The sequence below is a fragment of the Sapajus apella genome, unplaced genomic scaffold, assembly GCF_009761245.1.
Source record: "Sapajus apella isolate SASKATOON/1434 unplaced genomic scaffold, GSC_monkey_1.0 scaffold1225, whole genome shotgun sequence".
Classification (NCBI taxonomy): domain Eukaryota; kingdom Metazoa; phylum Chordata; class Mammalia; order Primates; family Cebidae; genus Sapajus; species Sapajus apella.
In genome coordinates this window covers 77-18,071 of record NW_022438151.1, presented here as the reverse complement: position 1 = coordinate 18,071, position 17,995 = coordinate 77, and the positions used below count along the sequence as shown (strand labels likewise).

General features: G+C 61.4%; 2 protein-coding genes across 4 annotated transcripts; one reads left to right on the top strand and one right to left on the bottom strand.

The window, feature by feature from the left end:
- The first annotated feature begins 11 nt into the window (after nt 1–11).
- Nucleotides 12–4,554, top strand: LOC116546688 (5'-nucleotidase domain-containing protein 2). Its single transcript, XM_032272881.1, has 12 exons — nt 12–106; nt 253–308; nt 407–500; nt 664–792; nt 902–962; nt 1,044–1,146; nt 1,258–1,359; nt 1,574–1,655; nt 3,642–3,728; nt 3,822–3,962; nt 4,044–4,108; nt 4,194–4,554. Exons 2-12 carry the CDS (start codon nt 262–264, stop codon nt 4,453–4,455), a joined length of 1,173 nt encoding a protein of 390 aa, XP_032128772.1. The 5' UTR covers nt 12–106; nt 253–261; the 3' UTR covers nt 4,456–4,554.
- LOC116546687 (stabilin-1) lies at nt 4,411–17,454 on the bottom strand. Of its 3 annotated transcripts, XM_032272878.1 has the most exons (43): nt 17,231–17,454; nt 16,535–16,630; nt 16,324–16,371; nt 16,013–16,143; nt 15,731–15,842; nt 15,191–15,268; nt 15,003–15,101; nt 14,771–14,869; nt 14,489–14,620; nt 14,159–14,287; nt 13,949–14,005; nt 13,495–13,578; nt 12,761–12,956; nt 12,552–12,647; nt 12,416–12,461; nt 12,238–12,314; nt 11,900–12,025; nt 11,618–11,691; nt 11,390–11,464; nt 11,019–11,141; nt 10,667–10,714; nt 10,409–10,486; nt 10,153–10,299; nt 9,602–9,742; nt 9,442–9,501; nt 8,809–8,985; nt 8,641–8,727; nt 8,382–8,531; nt 8,233–8,289; nt 7,919–8,120; nt 7,416–7,565; nt 7,226–7,330; nt 6,988–7,095; nt 6,709–6,902; nt 6,473–6,617; nt 6,260–6,393; nt 6,006–6,171; nt 5,812–5,921; nt 5,596–5,715; nt 5,184–5,510; nt 4,919–5,065; nt 4,720–4,836; nt 4,411–4,641 (listed from the first exon to the last, which is right to left on the bottom strand). In XM_032272878.1, exons 4-43 carry the CDS (start codon nt 16,030–16,032, stop codon nt 4,585–4,587), a joined length of 4,650 nt encoding a protein of 1,549 aa, XP_032128769.1. In that variant the 5' UTR covers nt 16,033–16,143; nt 16,324–16,371; nt 16,535–16,630; nt 17,231–17,454; the 3' UTR covers nt 4,411–4,584. The 3 variants fall into 3 exon arrangements, with proteins under 3 accessions (XP_032128769.1, XP_032128770.1, XP_032128768.1); XM_032272879.1 differs by lacking the exons at nt 7,416–7,565; nt 16,535–16,630; nt 17,231–17,454 and having other exon boundaries at nt 16,324–16,365; XM_032272877.1 differs by lacking the exons at nt 11,390–11,464; nt 16,535–16,630; nt 17,231–17,454 and having other exon boundaries at nt 16,324–16,365.
- Nucleotides 17,455–17,995: the final 541 nt, after the last annotated feature.

The window sequence follows — 17,995 nt, the reverse complement described above, 5'->3', positions numbered from 1 at the left end:
TGGCTTAGGCCTGGCCCTTTTACCCCGACAGTACCCAGAGGGGATTCGGAAATATGACTACAACCCCAGCTTTGCCATCCGTGGCCTCCACTATGACATTCCAAAGGTGAGTGGCAGGACCTGTATAGGGGCTCCCTCCTTGGCCTCTTCTTGGTATGATCATTCCCCTCAGCACCATCCAGCTGGGGTTCTGACATGGGCTGAAAGAGGCTGGCTTGGGGTATGGTGAAACTGAATCCCTGGCGTCCCCAGAGCCTCCTGATGAAGATTGACGCCTACCACTACGTGCAGCTGGGGACAGCCTACAGGTCAGTTGGCTCTGCCCTGTCTCCAGCTCTGCCCCACCCTATGCTGCTGCCTGGGCTCAGGACTGCCTTGGACTGATGGTGTCTGTGGGTCTGCTCAGGGGCCTCCAGCCTGTGCCAGATGAGGAGGTGATCGAGCTATATGGGGGCACCCAGCACATCCCATTGTACCAGACGAGCGGCTTCTACGGCAAGGTACTCCATACCCCAGCAGCAGCCAGCCTGCCCCATGGGCCATGCCCATGTCCCAGGGCAGATTTGGGGCCTTCATATCCAGCACTGAAGGGGGTGGGGCCCCAAAGGGTGACTAAGACCATGTCCTCCGCCCTCCCACCGCCCCCCCCACCCCGCCCCGCAGGGTCCCTCCATTAAGCAGTTCATGGACATCTTCTCGCTGCCAGAGATGGCTCTGCTGTCCTGTGTGGTGGACTACTTTCTGGGCCACGGCCTGGAGTTTGACCAAGCGCACCTCTACAAGGACGTGACGGTGAGGATGCCAGGCCTGCCCTCAGATGTCCGGGACGGCTAAGTCCAGCCACAGCGGGACAGGTCTGCCTGGGCCTTACTGCACCTTACCTATTCTCCACTGCCCCCAGGACGCCATCCGAGACGTGCATGTGAAGGGCCTCATGTACCAGTGGATCGAGCAGGACATGGGTAAGGGTGGGCAGAAGCCCTGCCGTGGCCGGCCTGAGCAGGTGGCAGGGCTGGCCCTCACAGTCCCGTCTGCCCCATTAGAAAAATACATCCTGAGAGGGGATGAGACGTTTGCTGTCCTGAGCCGCCTGGTGGCCCATGGGAAACAGCTGTTCCTCATCACCAACAGTCCTTTCAGCTTCGTGTGAGTCCAGCCCACTGTGGATGGAGGGACAGCAGGGCCGGGGCCCTGGGTGGGGAGGGTAGGCACAGAGCCACCCTCAGACCACTTGCCACCTGAACCTCCTCTGCACAGAGACAAGGGGATGCGGCACATGGTGGGTCCCGATTGGCGCCAGCTCTTCGATGTGGTCATCGTCCAGGCGGACAAGCCCAGCTTCTTCACTGACCGGCGCAAGTATGGGCCTGGGGGGTGTCGCAGGGCCAGGCAGGGGAATAAAGCAGGAGGCCAATGTGGCCCTTGCCCACTGCCCAGTATGCTTGGGGTGAGGACACCCCCTTGCTGGCATGGGTCCACTTGAGCAGGTAGGCCTTTACAGAGGAGGGATAAGGGTTACACGGCCTGTGGCCCTGCCACAGATTGGAAGTCAGGCCCTTTACCTGCACCCCAGGCCTTTCAGAAAACTCGACGAGAAGGGCTCGCTTCAGTGGGACCGGATCACCCGCCTGGAAAAGGGCAAGATCTATCGGCAGGTGAGAGCCATCTGGGGAGAGCAGCATGTGGTAGGGCACAGGGCTTAACCAGGCCCCCAGGTTGTGCAGAGGCAGCCTCTGAGGAAGCAGCACAGCTCCTCAGCCCTAAGCAGCCTCATACCGTGGGGTTGGAGCCAGGGCCTCCCAGGGAATGGTCGGCAGGGAGCAGGTCTGGGTGGCAACAAGAGCTCAACCTCTGGGTCAAGCTGCCTGATTCTGAATTCCAACTCCACTACTCAGCACAGGGAGCCTGGGCTGGTTGCCTGACCTCTGTGCCTTGCTTCCCTTGTCTGCAAATGAGGTGTAATATTCTGCTGAAGCTGTGGTATAAAGCCCTCTGGATGGCCAGTGGGCCAGGCACAGAGGCTCAGCCTTTAATCCCAGCAGTTTGGGAGGCTCAGGCGGCAGGATTAGTTTCTTGAGCTCAGGAGTTTGAGACTAGCCTGGCTAACATAGCGAAACTCCATCTCTACTAAAAATATAAAAAGTTAGTGGGGCATGGTAGCATGCACTTGTGGCCCCAGCTATTCCAGAGGCTGAGGTGGGAGGATCACTTGAGCCCAGGAGTTCAAGGCTGCAGTGAGCTTTGAGCACACCGCTGCACTCGCTTGGGCAACAATGCAAGACCTTGTCTTCAAAAGACAAGAATGGTCAGAGATCGTAAAATGCCTGATGAATGGTGTCATTCGTTGGGGCTGAGCACTCTCTGCTGTAGCCAGAAGCAGTGTGGTTGGGGGCAGTTCACTGGGTGCTCTAGGGAAACTCCTCCTTCTTACCTGGCTAGGAAAATAAGAGGGACTGGTGCTGGGGGGATTGGGTGTCGATGAGCAGGCAGTGATGAAGGTTTAGCCCTGGCTGAAATGCGGAAATCCTGGCTGAGCTGGGCTGCTTCAGGCTAGGGGTTCTAAAGGCCTTGGGGCTGAGGGAGGGGGAAGCCAGCAGCTAGCCAGGGGAGCAGTGTGGGGTGGCCAATACCCAGGCCTGGCTTGGAGGAAACGCTCCCACCCTCTCAGCCCTGCCCGCTGCTCCACCTCCCACTCTGCTGCACCCAAACTCTCCACAGCCCTCAGGCTCAGGTGTGTCCCCTCAGCTCTGAGGGCACTGCTCTCCCCGGCCTTGGCATCTGGCCCCAGGTGAAGAGAGTCATGCACCTTTGTGGGAAATGCATGACTTTCTTCCCTGGCAGCTTTCAGGCGGTTCTTTATGCCCAATATTCTGAAGCTGCCTTACTCTGTGTGTTGGATTTTGCCTGTCACTAAGAGTCTCTCAGACTCCTGCCCCTTGAGATTCTTTTTCTCGATCCAGGGCCTGCCTGGGCCTCTGCCACTCCACTTGAACTTATTTTAGCAATTCGCTTCTCGCACACCACCTGTTTCCCCCAGCACTTCCACTTCTAAGGCTTTGGATGCAGACTGCTCTGAACTGTTGTTCCTGGGTATAAATTCCTCTCGCTTTTGGGGTGTGGACTCCTGCTCTGGTGGCTGCAGCCTGAGCACTGGTCTGGTGATTCCTGCTCTCTGCTCTGGGCCCCTCAGTTTCTGCTGCCCTGTGAGCTTCCCCAGTTACGTGTGGGCCTGGCTGAGTGGCTCCAGATTTCTACAGCTCCAAGACATTGGTGGCCCTGGTGAGATCTGCCATTGTTCTGCTGGGTCCCTCTGTGCTGAGGCAGGGGAAACCAGCAAGGAGTTCAGGGCTGTGAAGTCTTCCCTACAGTTATTTTCTTATAAACAGGGTCTCAGTCCCTAGCCTGGCATATGTATGAGACCACAGGGAGGACCCCTGGAGGCATGGGTACCACATCAGCCTACAGGGTACCTTCCTGTGGCAGGCAGATTCCCCTTCCCAAGTAGGAGGGGAAAGGGCCCAGGGAGGGAGCAGCAAGGCCACGGGAAAGGGCAGCCAGCATCCAGCTGGATCTGGGATTCGGGAGGGAGAACTGGGGGAGGACAAGGCACTTGGCTCAGCAGCGTTCCCCTCTCTCCCCAGGGAAACCTGTTTGACTTCCTACGCTTGACGGAATGGCGTGGCCCCCGCGTGCTCTACTTCGGGGACCACCTCTATAGTGACCTGGCGGTGAGGGAAGCAGGGCTGGGCTACAGGTGGGGAGGACCGGGAACACCCCCCACCAACTGGTGCTCAGCCCAGTTCCACTGCCCCACCCACCAGGATCTCATGCTGCGGCATGGCTGGCGCACGGGCGCCATCATCCCCGAGCTGGAGCGTGAGATCCGCATCATCAACACGGAGCAGTACATGCACTCACTGACGTGGCAGCAGGCGCTCACAGGGCTGCTGGAGCGCATGCAGGTGCAGGCCGGGGTGGCTGTGGGAGGGCCAGGCCTGTAGCCTCCTGGGTGCACACGCCCAACGCACACCCGGTGTCCCCAGACCTATCAGGACGCGGAGTCAAGGCAGGTGCTAGCTGCCTGGATGAAAGAGCGGCAGGAGCTGAGGTGAGCATGTGGGGCGAGGGCAGGCGTCCCAGCCAAGCCACCACCCCGGGCCCACCCTTCGAGCGCACCCTGTCTCCTTCATCAGGTGCATCACCAAGGCCCTGTTCAACGCACAGTTCGGCAGCATCTTCCGCACTTTCCACAACCCCACCTACTTCTCCAGGCGCCTCGTGCGCTTCTCTGACCTCTACATGGCCTCCCTCAGCTGCCTGCTCAACTACCGCGTGGACTTCACCTTCTACCCACGCCGCACGCCCCTGCAGCATGAGGCCCCGCTCTGGATGGACCAGCTCTGCACGGGCTGCATGAAGACCCCCTTCCTCGGCGACATGGCTCACATCCGCTGAGGGCACCTTTATTGTCCCGGACAGGCTCCCCCCTACCCTTCCTGCCCCATCTACCCAGGGCATCCACCCAGACAAGCAATAGAAATGGTTTCCTCCCTGCATGTGCCTCTGCTTTCGGCCCCAGCCTCGTCACTTGACTGTGAGGATCCTCTGGGTGTCAGGGAAATCTTCCTCTAAGAGTGAGTCCTAGGAGAGCAGGGCTGTTGGTGATGGGCGTGACTAGGGCCTGGACCCATCCCACATCCGCCACACTTCCATGCTCACATCAAAGGGTTCACAAAAGGCGTCATGGCTGCCAAAGATAGGGTTGGGGACAGAGACCAGGGTGGGGTTGGTCCCTTCTTGCCATGGTGAGAAGTCATCATCAGCATCATCTTCCGCCTGTGAGCAGCAGAGGGGTGAGTGGTGAGGCTCCTTGCGTGAGATCCAAGTACCTGCCATGGCAGCCCCAACCCAGCCCTACCTGGAAGGCAGAGAAGCCAAAGCCAGTGGGCTTGCCTCGGGTACGGAGGTAGAGGGCTCCGGCCACCAGGCCGAGCAAGGCTCCAGCGGCAAGCACAGCCCCCACACCTGCTGCCACAGGTGGGGCCTCAGGTGCCAGCACCGCCCACTACAAACAGGGAATGTGTTGAGGTCCTGGTGGGAGCTGTCCCACCCCGTTCCCCAGATTCACAGGTTGTGGTTGGGGGGGTGCAGGAAAGGCTCTGCCTCCCCCTTCCCCAACTCACGGGCTGTGGAGGTGCCAGGAGAGGGCTGGCCAGAGCATGGATGATGCCGTTGAAGGCCATGATGTCCCACATGATGACATGGCTAACCACAACTGTCCCTGGGGCCTGCAGGGAGACCAGCGTCAGGCCCCACAGTGAGGGCCAGTGCCAGCAGGGTGGGACAGTGGCCACACTCACCACAGGGGCCCAGGAACTGTTGTCAGGGCCCACGTCACTGATGATGAGGCTGAGGCCTGAGTGGGCCAGAAGCAACTTCCCCTGGCTGGCGTTGGCACTTAGGAAGGTGGTGTTGGAGGCATGCAGCTCCAGGTCTGGGCCACTCAGCGTCTGCGGGCAGAGCAAGGCCTGTTGGCCTGGACCAGCTGGAGACAGCTGACTCGGACTCTGGTCTCCCCACATCCCTGCTGGTTACCATGTTGTCCACAAAGCCTTCGTTGACAGGGACGAATAGCGTCTTATAGGTGAGCTCGTCCTGCAGGAAGTCCAGGAAGTCGAGACCACGCTGGGTGGCATTGGCATAGCCCAGCAGCATCTGGCTTGGAGGAGAGGCAGAGCTGTGAGCAGGCTCCCTCCTCGGGGACACTTGCTGCTCTGCACCCCCCCATCCCCAAGGCTGGGCCCCACACACCCCATAGAAAGTGGAGAAGTTGGCAGTGGCAGCCAGCACATCCAGCAGCTTCCCGTTGCACATGCTGATCCCATCCCCCACGAAGCCGTCTCGGCATTGGCAGGCCACATCTGCAGGAAAGGCAGGTCAGTGGCTCAGTGGATTGGTGGGAAGGGGCAGAGCTGGGGAAGTAGGGTTTGGTCAGGTGGACGCACCTTGCACGCGGAAGCAGTAGGCGTCCCAGCGCTCCGAGAGGTTCTTTCGAGCACCCAGGCTGACTATGCCCACCCGACCACTGCCACAGTCCGCCGTAGGGAAAACCACAGGGTGGGCAGCAGAGCCATTGGCCAGCCAGCCCATGAGGCACAGGTGGAAGCCCAGCTGTAGGAACAAGAGGGGATGCTGAGACCCCAAGACCCAGTTAAGGCCTCCCCCAAAGGCTTGGCCCCAACTTCTGGGCCCCACACACCTGCTGGGCAGCAGAGAGCTGAGGGAATGAAGCAAGGACAGCTCCCTGGGCTTCACATGCCGCCTCAGCCTCGGAAAAGTTCAGACCATAAGGGCCACTGGTGGCCTGGAGGTGGAAGACGCCAGCCCGTTTCTCTGCAGAAGGGAGGTGTGCACGGTCAGCGGGCTGGCTCTGAGGGATGAAACGGGTATTGGGAATGGGCAGGGGACACACCCTGGAAGTGCAGGTCAGTGCACACGGCATCTGAGTGGCAGGGTGGTGGCTGGCCCAGGCAGCGGTCCACAGGTGGTTCCGACTCCTCTAGACACTGCAGTCCATCACCCACGTAGCCTGCATGGCACTCACAGCGCCGTGTGTTCTGGGTTGGGGAGAGCAGTGGGTGCCCTTCAGAGGCCGAAAGGCCTGCTGGGCCTCCCCACCCTGGCTGCTCAGCTCCCCCACCTGCTCACCAGGCCGGTGCTCAGGCAGTCGGCATGCTCGCTGCAGCCCCCACGGTGGCCATCTGTGCAGGGGTTGCGGGCGCGGCAGCTCCAGCCATCACCCTCGTAGTTGGGCAGGCAGGTACAAATGACCACTGTTCCCACCTGGCTGCAGTTGGCATGCTCACTGCAACCACCATGCCCATCCTGGCACAGGTCTGCCACTGAGGGCAGGGAAGGAGTGGTTGGACCCGGTGGCTGCAGGGGAGTGGGGGCCTCCCACCTCCATGTCCCTGCCCACCTGCCTACCTGTACACATGCGGCCGTCCCCTTCGTAGCCCAGGCTGCACTCGCAGCTGTTCCCTGCACGGCACACGGCCTCAGGTGCACAGGGTGGGGTGCACACAGGCTGCAGCTCTGCCCCCCAGGGCCCAGCCCCCAGAATCAGATTAGTAGTTGCCTTCTTGGCCTCCGCCTGTTCCACCCACCCTTAGTGTTTTTACTGATGTGTGCACATGTACATAAGTGTGCAGCGTGGGCTACTCACCCAGTTGCACCTCACAGCGTGGCCCAGTCCAGCCCTCATCACAGAAGCAGGAGCCAGAGCCCCCAAGGCCCTCATCACAGCGGCCATGCACAGTGCAGAGGCAGGCTGGGGAAAGGGTCGGCGGGAAGATAAAGATTAGCCCACAGGGGCCAAAGTAACGGGGTGTGGGGTGGGGCGGGGGATGGCCCACCTTGACAATGGGGCCCAAAGGCACCGGGAGCACAGAGTTCACAGGCTGTCCCCACGAAACCTGAACGGCACAGACACTGGCCACTGCCACTCATGCCATCCATGCACACGCCATGGTCACTACAAGGGCTGTTGGGGCCGCCAGGGCAAGCTGGAGGATAGGGTGGGAGAAGTGAGGCGGGGCCAGGGGCTCTCACCAGGACCCCTGCACATGTACCTCCAGCCTAGCCCTGCCATCTGTCCCTGACCCACATGCCCACACTGCTAAGATCCCTCCAGGCCTGTGTCCTGGAGAACATCAAGATCCCCCAGCACTGCTCCCCAGGTTCTGCACCGTCCACTCTCCGGCCCTGCCCTCTCCCAGCACTCCCACTAGTAAAATCTAACCACCCAGAACTCCGCAGCCCCACATACCCCAGCACTCTCTCAGGGACAATGGCCAGAGCTGTACCTTGGCTCTCTTGGGGGAATAGAGGTGCAGGTCAACAGTGTCTCAGGGCTCACCTTGGCACTCACTGCCATAGTGACCAGGGCAGCAGCTGGGTTTCCAGGTGGTGGTGACACAATTGCGGTGGCAGCCCCTGCCCAGGGTTTGGGGCCGACCCCAAAGATTGGGCTGGACCCAGACGTTGCGTAGTCCCAAAGAGTGCAGCGAAGGGTATGTCCAAAACTTCGAGGATAAGCGCCAGCAGGCCTCAGGTCTGCCCTGGGCCGAAGGATTGAGGCCGCAGTTTGGTGGTTCTGAGTTTGGTGGTCCTTGGGTTCTGCCCACCCCCAATCCATCCCCCACCCCATTCCCTCAGCCCCCATCTCTCTACCTGCTCCTGTGACCCCTGAGGACAGGGTGGCTCCAGCCCGCAGATGCTGCAAATGTTCTGGAAGGGAGGGAGGCCAAGACAGCAAAGTCAGGTGGATGGACACCACAGACAGGGTGGCCTCCCGCCCGTCTGCCTCTGGCCTCCCTCACCAGTCGCAGGGCCCGGGTCTCAAAGCGGTCACAGCGAGCACCAAGGCCAGGTGGCTCCAGCAGCTGGTCAATGCCGTAGGCCAGGCCACCCTCAAAGGGCAAGTGACGCTGTACAATGTGGGCATCATCCTCACCCACCATGAGTTCACCCTGCAAGGGGAGAATGTGAGGTACTCGAGGGCCACAGGTACACTCCAGCCCCCACTGCCAGGGCCCCTGCCTCCTACTCCCCTCATCCAAGCCCTTTCCACAGACTCACGGGCCGCATTCGGCTGCAGGAGAAAGAGATGGGGGTCCCATGCATAGTTCGAAGTGGGCCCAGATTGGGCAGGTCAGATGCCAAGGCCTAGCAGGTGGAGTCATGGTTGGAGACGGAGAGGCAGGCTGAGCTGCAGACAGCGAGGCCAAGGCTGGGGGCTGCACCCACCTCGACATTGCGGATTATGTGTCCCCGCAGAATGGCTGCTAGCTTGTCACGGTGGTCCTCATGGTACAGCCAGGCCTGGCGTTCCAGAGGCAGGGCTTGCAAGGCGGTGTCTGTGGGCCACAGCATTGTGAAGGGCCTATGGGATGGGTCTCGAAGCAGGGGCAGGAGACCAGCCATCTGGTGGGATGCAGCAAAGATGCGGCAGTTGCAGCCCAGTCAGAGACTAGTGAGCCAAGTCGGGGGGCTGTGGCACAGAGTGGAAGGGGCTCCAGAGGCACCCACACTCATCTGTGGCCATCCCAGGCAGGCACGAGCATGCACACATCTCAGCCGTGCACACTGCTATCGGGAATGCAGCACACACTTAGCACACCCCTGTGCTCACCCTGTGGGGCTCATGCACACAGATGTGGCCTGTACACACGTGAGTTCATACATACAGGCTCACACAGGACAGTCTGCACACAGGTGGTGTGACCCAACCTCAGTGGCAGTCCCTGGCCAGGCTTTGGAGCATAGGTACGCACATATACTCGCACAAGTGTCTGCCCAGGCTTTGGGGCATAGGTACGCATACACACGTGCACAAGTGTACATGTGCAAATATGCTCACAATGACAGGCCCACCAGTACCTTCAGGAGGCTACTGACGATCTTGTAACCAAAGCTCTGGGCAGCGGCGGTGACGTTTCTCTGGGGAAAGGCACTGATAAACAGCTAGGCCAGGCGGGAAGGGAGGATCCTAGGCCCCCAGCTGCCTGCCTTCCAGCTCCTAGGCCTGTGCCTGTCATACCCTCAGGACCGGGGCATCACCCGGCTCCCAGTGCAGCGCCTCGGGGGGCAGCAGGACACGGTCGATGAAGTGCAGGATGCCGTTCACAGCCTCATGGTCGCTGCTCACCACACGCGCGAAGTCGTTGAGGTATATGCTGCCCTGGGGGCGGGGCACGGGGCTGATGAAGCCGATGGGTGGGGTGCTCGGAAGCTGCCGGGGCCTGAGATGGGGCGGGGCCTGAGATGGGGCGGAGCCTGGGTTGGGCGAGTCTTAGGGTGCAGGCAGTCCCGGGTTCGAGACCAGGACTGGAGGTGGGCGGGATCCAGGGCAGAGTCAGGGCAGGGGGCGGGGCTCTGTTCTCAGAAGCACCCGAGGGCTCTGGGCTAGACAGGCCCACCGTAGTGGGTGAGGCACAGATCGTGGGTGGGGTCCCGGCCTGGACTCAGCTCCCTCTCTTGGAGACGCCCCCTGGCTGGGGGAGGTGAGGGTCCGGATCGCGTCGGTGAGGGCCAGGCACAGGCGTGCAGTGGGGGGCGGGCGGGGCGGGCCAGGCCAGGACTGGGGCTCACCTCCCTCTCGCTGAAGCGCAGTGTGTGCCCCGAGAGCGCCGTGGCGTACCCCTGCTCCAGCAGATCCTCGCTCCGCAGTCGCCGGCAGCCAATCACGTGGTAGCGAAACACCAGCTGGCGATGCGCGCGAATCCGGGCCAGCTCATCCTGGAGCAGAGTCGCGAGGGGAGTGGGGTCCTTGACTGCTCCCCCAGCCTATGCAGGGCTGCCACCGGAGCGCCCAGCCCTGCCCAGCCTGGCTCTGGGGGCTGTGTACCTGCGACAGGTTGCTCATTAGAGAAGCGTGCGGCACGAAGATGGTGAAAGGCCCATCGCCCTTGAGCTCCTTGTATTCCTGCGGGGGTGGGGGGGTAACGGCATGAATGGAAGGGGAGCAGCCTGCAGCCTCCATGGATCTCCTGGGGAGGACTTGAACTCAGAGAGAGCAAACCAGCCAACCCCCTGACAAGATGGGGACAGAAGCCCAAAGAGGGGTGGGACTTGTATGTCACAGAGGCCCAGGCTGGCCACTCACCAGGAGATGGAGGCTGAAGAATGAGGCATGCTTATCCTTCTGGAGCTCCTGAGGGGGCGAGGGTCAGCTCAGATTTGGGGCGGCCCCCATTCAGGGCCTGGTGCCTGTCCCAGCACCTGCGCCCCAAGGTCTAGCCAAGGCAGACATGAGGGAAGGAAAGCCGGGGGGGTCTGAGTTGGGGTCAGGGCTAGTTTCATGGGTCATAGCTGGGGTCAGGCCCATGTACAGTCAGGGGTCAGGCTAAGGGTCATGGTCATGGCCAGGATCAGGATCAGGTCTTCGCCAAAACCATGGGTCAGGCCCATGGGGCACAGCCAAGACCAGATCAGGGGTCTGACTTGGGCATCATTACCAGGCCGACTCGGGTGCGGCAGGTGAGGCCGTCCCCCACGGTGTGAGCTGTGTCACAGGTACAGGTCCTCTGGCCATCCCCTGTGCTTTTGCACATGGCATAAGGGCTGCAACCTCCATTGTTCTGAGGCAGGGACAGGAGAGGAAGGTATCAGTGGCTTCTGGGACTTCTCTATTCCACCCAGCCCTATGAAAGAGGCATGAAGGCCCCTTCTCAGCCCCTCACATCCTCTTTCCCACTGATCAAACTCGAGCTGGAGGGGAGGATGGCCCACCCTGCAGAAGCTCTTAGGACCCTGCTGGAAGTGAGGAGGGCTGGTTCCTGCCTCAGTCCCCTCTCCCTGTGAAGGAGGGCAGGATTAGGGGCCCAACCTTAGAGCAGGGGTCCAGGAGGTCACAGGTCCGGATGCCATCCCCACTGTAGCCCTCGAGGCAGCTGCAGGAGACCTGTCCCCAGTTTCGATCAGTGGAGCTGCTGGGAGCCAACAGCTGTCCAGCACCCTGGGTAAAAGGGTCACCCCTCCCCAGGCCTGCCCTGAAGGGAGGCCCTACCCTGTGAGGGCACGGCCTGGCCCTCATGTCCACCCCTGCCATGCTGACCTGCTGGGGGCCTGTGGGGATGCACTCGGCGTGAATGTGGCAGCCCCCATGGTGGATGAGACAGCTGTTAATTTCTGAGGGAAGAGACACTGGGATGGGGGTGGCCCTTAGCAGCATCCCCCCCTTCATCTGTCCTCTGTACCTTCAGATCCCACCCCTCCTCTCTCAGCACCCCCAGTCCCCCCATGTTCCCATGCCCCTCAGCCTTTCCTAGTCTGACTGGGATCACTGAAGCCAGACCCCTAGCCCCACATACAACCCAGGTTGGGGGCCCAGTCTCACCCTGGCACAGCTCCCCATCGCCCGTGTAGCCATCCTGGCAGGTGCATGTCCGCTGCCCAGGTGCCACCTTGGTACAGTTGGCATGGGGGGAGCAGCCCCCGTGGCCATGGGCACAGGGGTCCACCTCTAGAGGAGATGGTCCCAGAGAGTCGTAAGGAGCAGGCACAGGCCGGGGGGGACAGGAGAGGAGGGCATGAGAGAAAGGAAAAAGTCAGAGGGAAGGGTGAGGCCCGAGATGGGACAGCGAGAACAGCTGGGCCTAGAGGGAGTGAAGGGGCTCTGTGGGGACAGCCACCCCAAAACTTCAGGGAGGGCTCCGGGTATCCATGTGGCTGGACCTGAGCAGAAGGTGCCACTGCCAGAGTATCCTGCGGCGCAGACACAGGTGGGGGCTCCGGCCGAGTCCTGAACGCAGCTGGGAGGAGTGGCAGCGGCTTAGCCCATGCCTGTCCAGCCGTGCCTTGACCCCCAGGGCCCCCGCCACTCACCCACCTGTCCCAGACTGGGCCCACTCACTTGGCATTGGGGTCACACTTCCTAGGGCACTGAGGGCTGGCGATTTCTGGGGGGCAAGAGGATGACTCTGGTCATTCAGACTCAGGAACTGCCTCCTCAGTAGCCACCTGCCCTCTCCCCCTGGGGACCCACTCACTCTGGTCACAGCGGAGGCCCTGCCAGCCCACGTTACAGACACAGCTTCCGTCCCCTTGCAGCCCCTCCTGGCACAGCCCATGGGCACAGTCACACACTGCAATGGGACGAAGGAGGACAGGAGTTACCCAGTGCCTCTATCCTGTCCTGGCTGGGGTCTCCAGGCTGCTCTCTGCTGCCAGGAACCCACCCCTGCCCTCCTGTCCTCACCTCCGGTGCAGTTGGGTCCATAGCGGCCCAGCTCACACATCTCACAGGCTGTTCCGTGGAAGCCCTCATGGCAGCGGCACTCCCCGCTGCCCAGGAACCTGTCCTGGCACTGCCCGTGGCCTGAGCACACACCCCCCAGGCCCCCTGGGCATGGCTCACACAGCGTGCCAAAGAAGCCAGGACAGCAGTCTGGCACCTGTTGGAGCGGGTGTGGGAGAGAGGGCGAGAGAGGCCGAGTACGGATGTCAGGGGGAAGGGGAACGGAGGCATCTCAGGGCCACAGAGCCATGGAGCAAAGCCCCTTGGAACCCCAGACCCAGAGATGAGCAGGTCAGAGCCAAGAGAGACACAGAGATGTCTCCTAAAACCCTCCCTCTGGCAAGGTGGGGAAACTGAGGCTCAAGTAGGGAGGGGCTGCACCGAGATCCCACAGTGAGGGGCCAGGCAGGCCCAGTTGCTGCCCCTGGGCTTTGGCTGATAGAGCCAGCTCCGGACTGCCCTTTCTTCCTCTCCCTGTCTCCGCTCCCCCCGTTCCCTGGGGGAGCAGATACAGGGACAAACACTCGTCCTCTGACTTCAAACCCCTCTCCCCTCTCCTTCATCTGGGTTCTGGCCTCAACCTAGTCCCAGCCCAGCCTCTGCCCTTAAGATCCCAACTGGGCTCCTCCCTGGTCCTCCCCAACTCCCACCTCCCTCTCTCTGGACAGGCTTGGGGTGGGGGCTTCAGGGCAAACCTGGATCTTCTTGGCACATGTGTAAGAGCAGCCCCGGGCAAAGGAGAAGCCAGATCGGTAGACACAGCTTTTCCTGGGCGTGTCCTGGAAATGGTGACAGGCAGGAGTCAGCCAGTGGCTTGGGCAGGGGCAGGGCAGTGAACAGCGAGACAGACACATGGACTACAGGTATCAGGCAGATGAGCAGGACAGCAGAAGGGTCAGGGAGGGACCAAGACAGACTGACCGATGGGAGAGGGCAGACAGAATCCAAGCCTCAGGCTGCAAGTCTGAGGGAGTCTTCTAAGAAGAGCAGACCAGCCCTCCAGGCCTCTATGGGGATGTCTGCCACCCAGTTCCCTGTGCCTGGATGCCTGGGCCAAGCAGAGCTGGGCTGGAAGGTAAGGGGATCAGGCACCCTGGCAGAAGTGAGGGCAGGCAGCACAGGGGCAGAGCTGCGCTAAGCCAGTCTCACCTGCAGCTGGTAGCCCTGAGTGCAGCGGAATTTCCTGGTGCAGTTTACGCATTTCTCCTAGGCAAAAACGGGTGGGGCATCAGGCAATCCAGGGCTGGACCCCTGCCGTTCCTCCAGGACACCCCGACCATGTGCTCCTCCAGTCAGGCCAGCCAGCAGCTCCCAGGCCTGAACCCCCCTGCCAGCCCTCCCGTGGCCCCAGCCCCTCACCCGCAGGGCCTCAGCGTGACTATGCAGGCAGCGGCTTGAGCCCACTGTCAGGACCCCCGACAGGCCAATCAGCGAGCGGCCGGGGGCCTCCAGCATGGGGCCTTCCAGCGGTACATGGTTTACCTCAGGCTGGGGAGAGAGATGGAAGCTGAATCCACCCTCCCACCACCCTCACCAGGCGGGGCTGTAAGGTCAGGCGGTACTCCAGGGCCAGGTGGCTCCCCGGAGCAGAGATTAGAGGCTCCCAGCTGAGGAAACTCCAAAGGGAAGGAAGAGATCTTCAGGAGTAGGAGCCCAGGCTAGGGTCTCCCTGCTCCCTGCCCCCCAAACCTGGCCGCTGTGGTTGTAGAAGACAATCCAATGGGCAGGGCCCAGGAGGGAGTTGCGGTGTCCACCCTTCCCCAGGGCTTCCATGGAGAGGGCCTCCCCCAGGATCACATGGTGCCGCACTGTGTCTGCGTCCTGGGAGGGAAAGAGAAAGCTCAGGGGACCCCAGGATAACTAAGTACCCTGGACAGACTGCCACACCCACTGCGTCCCTTCGTGGTGGGATGGGAGGCTTGCCCTCTGTGCCTTTGCCCCCCTGCCATTGCCACATCTCCATGGCCTCACCAGGCGGCTGCTGTTGCCCTGGGCCTCCAGGGAGTGGTTGGTGGGCACGAAGATGGTGTAGGCAGTGGCAGCCTCAATCTGAGGAACCAACCTATGGTGCTAGGGATGGGGTGGAGGTCAGAAATGGGCATATTAGTTGTCAGTCTTGACCCTGGGAGCCTGCCAGCTCCCTCTGGACCTGGGGCACAGTGCCCTGTGAGCAGGCATGTCCCCTCTTGCCAGCCTTCCTTACCTGCAGCAAGTCCCGGAAGAGGCTGAAGGCAGGCACCAAGTCCAACTGCTGCAGCAACCCCTGCACACCAGGCACATCCGCTCGAGGGGGCAGCAAGACCTGGTACAGAGCACAGGGGCCTGGTCAGCATGTCACTGCTTCATGGCCTGCCTGCAAGGTTCCCTGAGCACACCCTCCTCCAGCCATACCTGGCTGATGATGTGTAGGACACCGTTGGTGGCAAGGAGGTCAGCCACGTCCACGCTGGCATTCTGCACCCAGACCCTCTGGAAGGCAGCAGGAGAGCTCAGCCACAGGTGGGCACAGATAGACCCTTAAAGGTGGGGCAGCCCCAACAGAGAGCCTGCCAGGCACACAGGCACCCACAGGTGGTCCCCAGGGTGGCCCAGAGGCTGGGTCCTGCACAGAAGCTCCTCCCAGGAGCCGACTCTGATCCCGAGTCAGACTCAGGATCCACCAGCTAAGCACACAGACTCCACAGGGCATGTAACGAGAAGGGTGGGTGTGCATGGGCAGCTCAGATGGACAGATGGCCCCCAGCAGCCAGTCACTCTTGGCCCAGAGACTCAGCGCCCATCAGCAATGTGTCCTGAGCACGTCCTCTGAGCCCAGCTCTGGGCAGGGCGATGGGACCCCAATCTCATCCCTGGTGTGGGAGAGCCTGCAGCCACTGGGGCTCCCTCCCATGCACCACCTGGTCCCTTTGTGGCCCAGGGTTCACCACATACCCCACTAATGTTGCGAATCTCCCAGTGTGTGCTGGGGTCCAGGGTGGCCGCTTCCTGCCCATGCAGCCGGGCTAGGTCCTTCTCGAAGAAGGCACCCTGGAGAAAATGGGCCCTGGAGGGGGCACAGTTTGGGAGGTTCATGGAATCAGTTAGTGTAAGTTATGGAGACCTTTGGTACTGGGCCCACCCCAGTGGGTAAGCGCCTGCCAGGCTGAGGACTTGCCGGGGAGGGGCAGGGTCCTGCAGGAAGCCCCTCCTGCAGCCTGGCAATGGTGGTCCCACCTGACCAGGTTCGGCAGCATCCGTGGCTGCAGCCAGAAAGCTTGGTCCTCGGGGCTCAGCCGACGGACGGCAGCCTCAGAGGGCACCAGGGCTGTGACTTGGCGGTCGGCAGGAAGCGTGATGCCGGCACTCTGCACACACACAGGGAGCAGGGTGGGAGTGACGAAGGCAGCCACCATCTTCAGATCCCCTGCTCTAGGCTCCAGACCTGCCCCCAACCTCCTGCTCTTGGAGATGTTATATGGCACCCCTCCATCCAGGCAGGCCTCCTGGATTTGTGCCCCCAACCCCAGAATTTTGCCCTGTCCTACCTTGAACCACTGGTAGAAGACGGAGAAGTGGGCATTTGCCTCCAGCTCCTAAGGGAAGGGAAAAGGCTGAGGTCACAAGACCAAAGGCAAATTCAGGCCCCTTCCCCACCACGGGTCCTGAGCAGCGTCCCTTTCCCGCCTGAGGTGCTGGAGAGGGCTCCTCCCCAGCCAAGCACGGGGAAGACAGAAAATGAGCCTGAGCACCTCTTACCTGGAAGATGTCTCCGTAACAGCTGAGACCATCACCCCCAAAGCCAGGGGGGCATGTGCAGACCCGCTGACCTCCCCCCACTGCCTGGCAGGTGGCCTGCAGTGGGAGTGAGAAAGGGCCTCCATTCAGACCCAGATGGCAGCTGGGCCCTCCCTCCTGCATCTCTCTGCCTATCCAGCCACCCAGCCCCAGCCCCAGCCCCAGCCCCACCCCTTGTTCTACAGCCACTCGGTCTGTGTTGGTGGCACTCCTTCGGTGTGCCTAGCCCTGCCACCCAGGATCACTGGGTATCTGACATGAGCATTACCCATGCCAGGTGAGTGCTGGGGACCCCAGGGCTGTGGGAGCACTCTCAGAAGCCCAAGCTGAGAGCAGGAGCTAGCCAGGCCCAGGTGCGGCTCGCAGAGGCAGGGGTATGGTGGGGTGGAGCAAGGGCAGGGGACAGCGAGTAGTTCAGCACAGCCAAGGACCGTGGAACAGGGGCAGGAGTGGAACAGAGAGAGGAGGCTGGGCAGGAGTGGGACCTTAGTAAGGAGGGGTGAAGGGGAAGAGGAGTGACATGGTTGGATTTGAAGTTTAGAAAGCTCTTCATCCTGACAGGATACAGAGAGACACCCAGAGATGGGGAGGGAGGGAGAACTATAGCCCAGGCCCACCCAGAAAGCCTCCCCAGGGCTCTGAGCCTTGCACCCTTACCAGGCCGTGGCAGCCACCATTGCCTGCCCGGCAGGGGTCGATGGGACTGCACTGGTAGCCGTCCCCAGCAAAGCCCAGCTTGCAGGTGCATCGGCTCTGGAGAGGTCGGGAAGACAGCCTTGTCTCATGATGAGCATCCGACCCTTCCTTCCTCCATGACTTGGCTCTCACTGGGCACTGCCCCTGGGTAGGCCTGCCCAGACCCCAGAGGAACTTCTCCCAGCCCTACTCTCGGAGATCTGTGCTCTAGATGGGGAGACAGAGGCCCTAAGGGGAGACTGGCTCTCAGGATGAGTCCCCAGAGGTGAGCGCATTGGCAGAGAAGCGTCCATGGAGACTTGTTGCCCCTATACTTTGAGCTTGTGGCTCTGTCAGAGTCATTGAGGCCAGCAGCTAGCTGCTCTGGCAAGTGGGCAGGTACCTGCCAAGGCCGGCCCAGGGGAGCGGTTCAGACCCACTCCACCTCTGCCACCCAGTTCAGCTGCTCTGGTCCCTCCAACCAAATGCCAGTGCCCCTGGGCCTGCATACACTGCAGGTGAGTGACCAGAGAGACCCCTCAGATCTGAAGTGCCCTTGTTTGCACATTGGGGGCATCTCACTGGCGCATTCAACACCTCTGTTCTGAATTTTAAGGCCCTTATGGGGTTTGGAGCTTCAGCTCTTACACCTGTCAGTACTTACTGCTAAGGCTCCACATGCTGGTTCCTAGAGGCCACCTTGGAGTTGGGAGGACAGGGAGCCCCATAGGCCTGGCCATGCAGAGG